At 38.7% G+C, this 10585-nt stretch overlaps 1 protein-coding gene across 1 annotated transcript; it reads right to left on the bottom strand.

The window, feature by feature from the left end:
- Nucleotides 1–2743: 2743 nt before the first annotated feature.
- LOC145764375 (uncharacterized) lies at nt 2744–7589 on the bottom strand. Its single transcript, XM_082575993.1, has 4 exons — nt 7502–7589; nt 6256–6328; nt 4485–4630; nt 2744–2997 (listed from the first exon to the last, which is right to left on the bottom strand). Exons 1-4 carry the CDS (start codon nt 7587–7589, stop codon nt 2840–2842), a joined length of 465 nt encoding a protein of 154 aa, XP_082432119.1. The 3' UTR covers nt 2744–2839.
- Nucleotides 7590–10585: the final 2996 nt, after the last annotated feature.

Raw genomic sequence — 10585 nt, 5'->3', positions numbered from 1 at the left:
TTGAAACACAACACACCAATACCAACCAGCGCTGCTGTGGAACGCATGTTTTTACTTGGAAAGGACAATATGCGTCCCAAACGCAGCAGATTGTCAGACAAAAGTTTTGAAATGCTTGTTTTTCTGCAAGGAAATAACTAATAGGCTAAGCAGCTAAGTACAATACAGTCTCAAAACATAATACCTGCTCTTTATTTATAGCTATTGTTATCCTAAACTTGGTTGAAATATTTCCGTTTTATGAGACGCTGGCAAGAAATAGCGCTAGAAATTAGCGCTGACGCTGACGCCGTCAATTTATTTCAATGACGCGTACAACACTGCCTATAGACCACAAAAAAACTTCTTGCAGCAAAGACTTGGCCTTAGCAAAGACTTAGAATAAAATTTCATTTGTACAGTATCCATTTCAGTAGGCCTACCTTTTCAATATAAAGCTGCATTCATAAACACATGACTTTCTGGATATTTTTCTTGTGATGTAGGCCTACTGATTCACAACTGTTTTCATTGAATATTTATGTGTCCCTTACGTTAAACACAGTTCATTTCAACCTTTGCTTGCGTTTTGAACTTTGGTGCAATAAAAACCAATTGAACTGGACAAGTGCAATTATGACATCATAATGATAAACAGGGCTGAAAATAAGTAATTTGCTAATTCAAAGCTTTTGAGTACAGTAACGATTTCAAAAATATTTTCATTGTCGAATATCTCGAAAACTAGAGCCAATTCGAAAAAACTAAGTGCATTTTCGGAATCAGGGGGCCTGAAATACTCTAAAATGACTCTCATCTTTTGTGCCAAAAATTTTTGTTGGTCTAATGTTATAGATTCACTGACTGCGAAAAGACTGTCAAATCAACTAAAATGACACTAAAAGCATGCACTATTAGTGACTCTCAGACTTGGGGTAGGGTGAAGATGTTCCACGTGGAAGTTAACAGAGGAAGTGACGTCAAAATCACATAGTCAAATTTTGAGAAATCCTCTCTTCAGATATTGCTAAACCACTTCGAAATTTACTAATTTTTCAGAAAAATTCAGAATTTCTCCTTGGGTGAACCAGGGTCAAAGGTCAAAACCCAACAAAAATTTTTGGTTTGCAAATATCAGTGAGCAAAATGGAACATTATTCCAAACTGACAAAAATTTTAAAGAACATCAAGGAAAATGAGCCACCCTAAAGTATATGGGTAGTTGAATTAACAAGCAACCATGAGCATGCTGCGAATATCCAGGCCTGATGCTAATAGCGCAATGCAAGTTATCATAACAAGATTTATTAAACTACTATAGGTGAAAATTGTCATTTTACGATAAACACAGATTATTTACGATAAACAAAAGCCCTTCTATTGTCAGACGTAATAAAAGCATTCGTATCCCCTTCTTTTGTTATCCCTGTACAATGGTAAGCCATCTAGTACTGTAATGAGCTCTCGTAAGCTAATTGTGCATAAGTTAGAGCGCTAGCGCTTGAAAGAACTGTTTGTAGTGTGTTACTGTGTTGGTATTGGAGACAGTGAAGCAGTGGCAGAGTGGTTAGCGCGTTGGGCTCGCAGTCGAGAGCCTGCATGTTCGACTCCAGTCACCCGCACTTGCTGTTGTTTCTCTGGGCAAGAAACTTTACGATAATTGCCTCTACCCAATGATCGATTTCGAGTAATGGGTAGTACCAAATTTAAGTCATAAGTAGAGTAGACAACCGGAAACAGACATTGCAGTCGGCTGCAGCGTGGGTCAGGTGTACGTCGCGAGGCGTACACCGATGCATAGCGATCAAGTCCGCTTTCCCGCAATGCAGGATAAAGATAATAAAAAAAAAAAAAAGAAGTAGGCTACCGGGACGACTCACTTTTCTGATTTTTCTTGGGATATAAGGTGTTGCGCTCGTGCCATATTGGTCACAGCGGTAAACCATACTCTCTTCGTGGGAAAATTGTAACATAAGATTTCCGGATCTGTTCGTCGGTATGCAAGGACCGAAAAGAAACACTCTTCCGAAACGTCTTTTCAAGAATTGTATTTCTGTAAAAATAGCCTCAAAGCTGTCGAAATTGGGACGCAACACGGTACGCCACTAAAAACTTGTCACTACGATACAAACTACTTAGATAAAAGACGGAACTTTCGTCCAGCTGACAAGCACTAAGCAAAACAGTTAAACATGCGACCAACCTCTTCAAGCAACAATTTTAAAATGACGAGAATAGATTGTAATATTTCAAACGCACGTAAGTAGTTTCTGTGACGCAATAATCCATATGCATTGTGAAGCAATTCTCAACAGGTGTTCTAACGGTTGTGCAATTCAAGTCTTACGAACGATGGTGCAATCAACGAGATATAACACAATGAGTGGAAACTCCTCTTTTTGCTCCGTTTTACGTGTCGGCCGTCACGCTTCACTACAGACACTTGCGCAGTAGATTAAACGGACATCACAAGAGTTTTAGATGGGATGTTCCTTCGATTTTATGTGCGTTGAGCTCTACCACTGAGCTATCTCACCGCCTAAGGTGCTTGGCTAATTAGTAATATAGTTTTGTACCATGGGTAAGGTGCTATCCACATGTTAGGCTATTTTCAACCTATTATTTAACATTATGTTATTGTCAGAAGCCTAAAATTAAACTCTAGTGCAGTCCTAAAGTTAACCCAGCCAGGCTACTGTTAGCCTGTCAGCAACTTAATTAATTTTGAAGGACCTGAATTTTTAATAAGCCGTCTAGACTAGCGTCGTAAGTCTTACAATGTTTTTAAAACCTTAGGCTATAGTCTTGCACTGTTGCTAGTTGAATCGTGAAATTATAATAATAATAATAATGATAGCATTTATATCTCCTTAAACACAGTCTGCATTGTATTACAAAAGCTGAAATGTTTTCGAAAATCCACTTCCAGCCTCAGCAAAATTTTCATCAGAGTAAGACTTGGCTTCAGTAATGTTCCGTATTCGTCGTTTTGTAGTGTGTCAATCATAGATGAACCCGCTGTGCAAGCCCGCAACCAGGGGGGGGCATTGGGGGCATTTGCCCCCCCCGAAATTTTTTGAAAATTTTTTAAGCGTTTTATGCAGTATGAAATGTAGGCCCTACTATACGTCGTACACGTACAGCCATACTGTAGTGTACCCGGACATTTTGTCGAAAAAACATTTTGCCGAAAGGACATTTTGCCGAATAGACATTTTTTCGAAACTCATTTTGCCGAAAGACTAATTGCCGAAAGGACTAAATGCCGATTAGACAAATTGGCGAAATTATAGAATTCGGTAATTAGTCCTGTCGGCAAAATGAGTTTCGGCAAAATGTCCTTTCGGCAAAATGTCTTTCGGCAAAATGTCTTTCGGCAAAATGTCCTTTCAGCAAAATGTCCGTGCACGTACTGTAGAGTGTAGACTATCGAAACCGAAAGTAGGCTACGCTGGTTGGAAGCTATGCTAACAATTTTGTTCGATAACTTAGGCTGGCATCCTCATTATCTGTTTCGTTAGCGTATACATAATGTCAGCATCCATCATCACCATAAAAAGCGTTTAAAAACAACTAAATAATTCGAGATCAAAAGCAGCTGCGATAGCGTGGTGAATAAGCTACCGGTACTCAGTTGGGCTTAGGCATTTGTAAATCTGATTTTAAATGAATTCTTGAAAGTGAAAGGCCAGCAAGTGCGATTGATGCGGTGTCAGCAATAGAATCCCAAAAAGAGTTTTATCCAAACATTTACAAACTCTTGATAATTTTGGCTACACTTCCAGTCACAATTGCTTCTGCAGAAAGAACATTTAGATGTTTACGACGCTTGAAAAGTTACCTTAGAAGCACTATGGGGCAGGACAGGCTTTCTGGACTAGCTCTCATGCAAATCCATCGTACTCAAATTCCAAGCGCGGAATTGGTGTTAAACGAACTTGCCAAATCAAGTAGAAAGTTAGACATTATGCTCTGAATTAAAATGTCATTTTGCATTTGCAAAGTCAACTTCTTTGGGCCTACAAACATAAAAACTTGTTGAGCCAACAAAATGTTTCAGGATTGTAATTTGTAATTACCGTGTTGAGTTTATTCATATGTATCTGTTTGTTTATGTTGATGTAAATATATGTTATTGATTAATTTATGACTCCAGTCGTGCCAATGCAGTTCGTAGCCTACAGATGTTGTATTTTATTTGTAACCGACTGAACACATTACTGTGATATCGTAATTTTCTTCCTTGGGTAGTCATAGCTAAATGAGAAAAGGTTACAAAGGCTAATTTCCTTTAATGCTGTACTAAACAAAAACGTGATTGACATAAGTTATGACCACTGAACCGTAGCATGGTAGTGCCACACACCCTATCAATGGGCGTGGACATTAACATAAAAATGTCACAATGCATCATTTTAATGTTTGTTCTTTGATAAAAATTAAATGCCCCCCCCCCCAAAAAATATTTGCTGGTTGCGGGCCTGCCGCTGTGCAACTGGTGTCACTTTCTAGTTTAGACAAAATGCCTTGTTGTTCATCTGTGGCACTGCGCTTCAATTTTCGTAACATGTATCCCCCAATATATTCTATTATGTGTATTTCATCAGTTGTAAGCACCGTATTAGTCGTTTGTTGTTGTTGTGAAACTTTGCTATTTTCATCTCTGAAATGTAAATTTCAAAACGTTAATGTTTGTGTATTGAACATAGATGCTGGCAAGAGTATTTAATGGTATACCAGTGACGTTCGGTCGCTTAAACCTTTGGGAAAGCAACTTGGAAATATGCTGCAGCAAGGTAGTAGGCACGAAGGGCGTAACCGTCGGGCGAAGCCCGAAGGCGTGTTGCCGAAGGCAACACTTCCAGCGGGGAGTCTGGGGGGCCTCCCCCAGAAAATTTTGAAAAACTCTTCCAATTTGGTGCGCTCTGAGAGCATTTCCAAAACAAAATCTTCGGACTTTCCCAGTCCGAGGAAAAAGATTTAATCAATCAATCAAACTGGGACTAGTCTAGAATGTTGGCTGCGTTTTTAGACTGAGCACAAAAACTTATTGTCAATGTCATCTGTAAGCATTTAAGACATGCATTGGACTGGTGCACTAGTAAAAAGCAAATAATTAGCCTATAAATTAAGCTAGTCCATTCTTGAAGAACACAAGTAAATTTGCTCTGAACTTGTGATGTCAGTCTATTGACCCAAAAGAATTTAAAAAACACTTGTGCTGTTTCAGTAGCCTACTGGTTGGTTAATGTACTCTTTGGAATTGCATGTTTTATTGTAGAATCTATGTTTTTTTTGGTAAGAGAACCAGCTTTATTTTCAGCGTACTCAGTAGCCTATAGTTACAAGCGCGCAAATCACTCATGCGTAGAGGTTGTATTCCTTTCGTCTGAAACCAGAAGCAGCCGCTATGAGATACGCATGACGTCACTGGGAAAGCACAACTAACCATACCATAACCATAACACATCTGATTGGCTAAGCAGCTGGTGACGTTTTGCAAAACGATTGATGATTGGTTAAAACAAAGGCGTTTTTTGACATTTTTGAACCTGGGAAAGCAACTTTGAAAGTTGATTTCCCTGGAGCTTCAGTGATGGTTTCTGACAAAAGCGTTTGCGTTAATTGGCATTTATAGGCAAGACATGCGGTTTGGTGAGGACTTAGACTACTCACAAGCGTTACGAGTAATTGTAGTCACGAACACAGTAATTTTCAAGTTAAAAGAGACTTGATAAAAATAATAATAAGTTAAACCTAGAATTCAGTCATTATATTTTGCATAGTTTTCGCTCAGGTAAGCACTGCTTTCCTTGCTTTTCCTCACCGATCGTCACTGTGGTATAGGCCTACAAATCGTAAATTCGTGCTATTTTTTACGGTAATGTAGGCAAAGTTAAAATATGCATCTTGCCCCGTTTTATGCATCTTGAGTATGTCTCATTTACTGGCTGGTATAGACAATTGCGTTATCTATTTGGCGACTTTATATGAAGTTTTTGGATATCGACCAATAAATACAGACTGAATTAAGACAAGTTTCGTACTTGAAGATAAGACGGAGAGATTGGGATTGGCTCAGTCAACAGCAATCCCACGAGATCACTGGATAAGCATATTAATCATTGAAGGCAGTTTCTGAAATCTGGCAGAACTGTCGTTCGTCGTACCAGACATGATTGAAATAAATGTAAATCACTGTTGATAAGCTACATTGGTTAAACAAGCTATAGCATCGGTATAGAATGAAAATGCCACTATATGTTTGGTTATTACCTCAGAAACACATCAAACAATTTTCTTGTTTGCTCCACTGCTTCCATACGTTGAAGTTTTCCGTGAAATAAACCTGGGATCACTTCAATTGCATCACAGCTAAACTTGTGAAAAACTTCGCTCCCATTTGTGGTGGATTCGAATGCACGAATGTAATATTGAAGAGCTGCATCAGTGAAGTTATCAAGTGAACCACCAATTTGTAACCACATCTTCTGTACTGTTGATTCAGACACTAAAAAATACAAAGTGTGTAATGAATACTACATGTAGTGGTGGATGTCCCGGTAGCACCTTTTGAAAGTGTACCACAATACGTTTCCTAAAAGGAAACTTGTCTACAAATTCCCAAATCAAAGACATCTTAACCAAAATAGAGGATTCAAACCAACGACCTCCAGTCTTCTGGCCAATAGCATACTCTCTACGCCATGTTGGTTGGTCGAAAACTCGATCTTAGCAACTATATTATTACTATCCTTTTCCCTAACCCTCTGATTGGTCCATTCCCTCTATACACCTATGTAATGGTACATTTTCAAAAGATGCGTCCCGGTAGCTTATGTTTCCATTATATATTGGTGTAATGACGCTATTCAGTAGAATCAGGGCTCCCGAGAGGGGGGTCAGGAGGATCAATGCCTCCTCTGCAAACGAAAACGCGATATATGATGTCTTAGTTGCAACCTGAAGGGGGTATGGGCCTCCGTTTCAAGAAATTAGGGGCCTTATTTTGCTATTTTGACGTCTGGAATGTGGTCTAACAATTTCCCCTTTTTACGTCGATTCGACGTAGGCAGGTGTTGAATAGATGCAGTATTTGCGATATGTTTTAATTTGGCAGACTGGATAGGCCTACCACAGCAATTGTTACACACAAGTGGCTGACTGCAGTCAGATTTTAACGTTGATCCGTCGTCGCCAGACGTAGAAACAATGTGTAAATGGACGATTCAGGCTATAAAGTTGTCTTGCCGATCTACAGGCAGGTAATATGCGGAACTGTAGTACCATACCTTTTCTGGTGTTATTACATGTGTTTCCAGCGTGCTTTGACTTGACATGAAAACGCAATCCCCCGTTGGTTTTGTAAGTTTTCGGACATAAGTGACATCTGCAAAAATACCGGATAATATATCCAAACAATTTTATTCAGCTTTCAACACACAACTGCACAATTTAATTAGAGGTGCGAGGTCCTTTGAAACGCTTTCTTACCCAAATTCACGTTGCACTGTAGACGCGCTCGTTGAAATGGGAATACTTTGAAATTCTTCATCTTTGATTATTTCCACAAGATACTCGACGGTTAAATTATCAGAACTGTTTTCCATTGCACTGTTATAAAATACCAAACTTCTTCTAGCCCTGTTGGTTGTTTATAGCTGGATAAGATAAACTTTGATAACCATATAGCCTACAGTCAGTCGTTTTGTATCGTATTTCGTAGACCTTTGCTACCCTATACTAATTTAATATTGTTGTTAGCAAGAGCCTATGTATTTACCCTGCTTATTGACCTGTAACATCCTGATTAACCTACTTCAAAATTTCACACAATAATCTGAAAAGACAAGCGGTAACGAAAATAAACTTTTAAACCACCTAACAATAATACTATGGTCGGAACAGTCCAATTGCTTCGTGGTATTCGCCGTCACTTTAGCCTTGCTTTAGTGCATTCTTAGCACGCCGTACACCCGTACGGTCGCAGTCTGTAGCCTTCCATGTGCAAGCAGTGAACCATGAAACGAACGACGTAGAGAAACGAGAGAGATAAAAGAGAAACACTAAGAGAAGAGTGAGTTTCCACTCATTGTGTTATATCTCGTTGGTGCAATCTTTGGACATTTTCTAGCAATTTCCATGACGTAAGATGCCAGCTAGGTTAAGTAGACCATAACGGTTTTATGTGACGTTTGATTTGGTGAACCATTGTCGGGAACACATATTTTAAACTGATTGTCCTGCTTTGGTATCATGCACGCTATAACGTCCGCGTTTTGTCGCTTCTATTTTTTCTGGACCTCTGCTATGTTTGTCCATGGCCACCTGGAGATGCGGCCTGATTTGTTACATTTTGCAGATTTTCATTACCGCTACCGTACTGCTTAGTGTTTGACTGACATTTTTTGAGATTTTTTTACTTTTTGCTGTCTCCTAATGATATAAAAGTTTTTTGTTACCTTGGGGAAACAATAGCAAATGAGAAAAAGTAAGTTGAAAAACGCTGAATCAGACTGTTATTTAAAAATTAACAGTTTGACTAAAATCTTCGAAATCAAATTTTCTTTGTTTTTCAACATGTGAGGATGTTAAAACCTATTGTGTCATCTGGCGAAAACAGTAAAGAAAGCGTAAAAATATAAATTTCAGAAAAATTTATTCAAACATTTGCCGAAAGTTACAAAATCTGGAAATTTCTGCAAAATGTGACAAATCAGGCCGTAGCCTATCTTTATGTAGCCATGGTTTGTCGTATATTGTTTTTTTTCGTTGCGATGGTCAGAAATAAAAACAAACTGAACTATAGACAGCTGGAGGGTGACTGCAAAATTAAAAAATTGGCAGAAATGCAAAATTTTTTTTTTGCTATTACGTAACTTTATGTTCATCAAATGAAACGTTACATTTTGCTTGAATGTTTGGAGTGCTAGAACCGGGGGATATAGTGAGCTTATATAGTGAGGATATAGTGAGGATATACTCACGGTGCACGGTCGTTTGGTCGACAGACATTTGGTCGACAGGACGTTTGGTCGACAGGACGTTTGGTCGACAGGACGTTAGGTCGACAGAACGATTTATTTTAGGGTTAGGGTTAGAGTCAAGGTTAGATTAGGGTTATGGTTAGTTAACTAACCCTAACCCTAAAATAAATCGTTCTGTCGACCTAACGTCCTGTCGACCAAACGTCCTGTCGACCAAATGTCTGTCGACCAAACGTCCTGTCGACCAAATGACCGGGTACCGAAAAAACAGCGTGAAAGAGATTTGGACTCGTTGCTGTTCTTTCCATAAAAACTTTTGAAACGCATCATTATTGCCAGGTTTCATGATTTTATTTTGCGTTTTACGGCGCACAAAGTCAAATTGCAGTGATAGAATATCGGATTGTGTGACCCAGCACGATTATAAAATTGCAGGCTACGATTGTTTGCGAACCAGTATAAAATAGGAAACTTTTGCATGGGGGATACAAGAACGATACATAGCCTAGCTAATCGAGAAAAGGCTAAGTTATAATTAATTTGTTCTTTATACTTATGAATATATTTTGTGAATTGCTTTGCGATTGCAATTGGGTCTCCAAATTAGTGTAGGCTATTCAGTAGATATCTTCGACCATTTAAATAACGTAAATGCCAAAATGCAGGGCAAAAACGAAACTCCGTTAATTTCAACCGATAAGTTGAAAGCACTGAGAGAAAAACTGCAAATGTGGTCCTTAATAGTGGAGAACGGAAACTTTGACATGCTTTCACACCTCTCTGAAATGAAGAACAAAGAAGTTGTCTCACTAATAAGTAACTCGGCAACTAAAATTACTGGAAGAAAAAATTGAGAAGTATTTTCTCAGCTTGTCCACGGAAAATTACGCATGGGTGAGAAATCCATTTTTACTGGACTCTCATATTGTTTTGAATCTTAAGAAGAAGAATTAATTGACATTTGTAACGATGGAAATTTTAAGCTTATGCACAAGCAGATGCCTCTCGACGAATTCTGCATAAAAATTCAAAATGAATATCCTTGCGTTGGAAAGAAAGCTATTGTTCGTTTGCTGCAGTTTTCCACGTCATACCTATGTGAGAGTGGATTTGCCGTATTAACAAACATAAAAACTAAAAAACGAGAACGACTGCTCATAGTCGAGGAAGAAATGCGGGTGGCTTTATCGAATGTGCCTCCAGATATTAAGGGACTTTGTGCAAGAAGTCAAGCCCAAATTTCACACTAACATTTGAATAAATAGCCTACATTTATTTACGCGCTCTATACTGTACAACTCATCCCTGAACTCATTCTGTGTTATTTCATACAGTGATTTGAAATACAGAAATCTCATAAAATTGACCCAGTTTTGCCAGGGTGCCGCAAACTATTTATCTCTTTGATAGTGTGCTGCAAGGTCAAAAAGGTTGGGAACTACTGGGCTAGGCTGTATCTTTATAGGCCCACTAATAATTGAGAATTATTGTCTCATTTGCTACAATATGTAGGCTAGGTCAGGCAATGCAGGATGCAGCCTAACTGTATGTAGCCTTTTTTATGCTTCTTTACTTGTAAAAACAATGACAGGCCTATCAGTCATGGCCTCCTTGCACCG

The sequence above is a fragment of the Aplidium turbinatum genome, chromosome 1 (genome assembly GCF_918807975.1).
Source record: "Aplidium turbinatum chromosome 1, kaAplTurb1.1, whole genome shotgun sequence".
In the NCBI taxonomy this organism is placed as follows: domain Eukaryota; kingdom Metazoa; phylum Chordata; class Ascidiacea; order Aplousobranchia; family Polyclinidae; genus Aplidium; species Aplidium turbinatum.
This window is presented reverse-complemented; position numbering and strand designations above follow the sequence as displayed.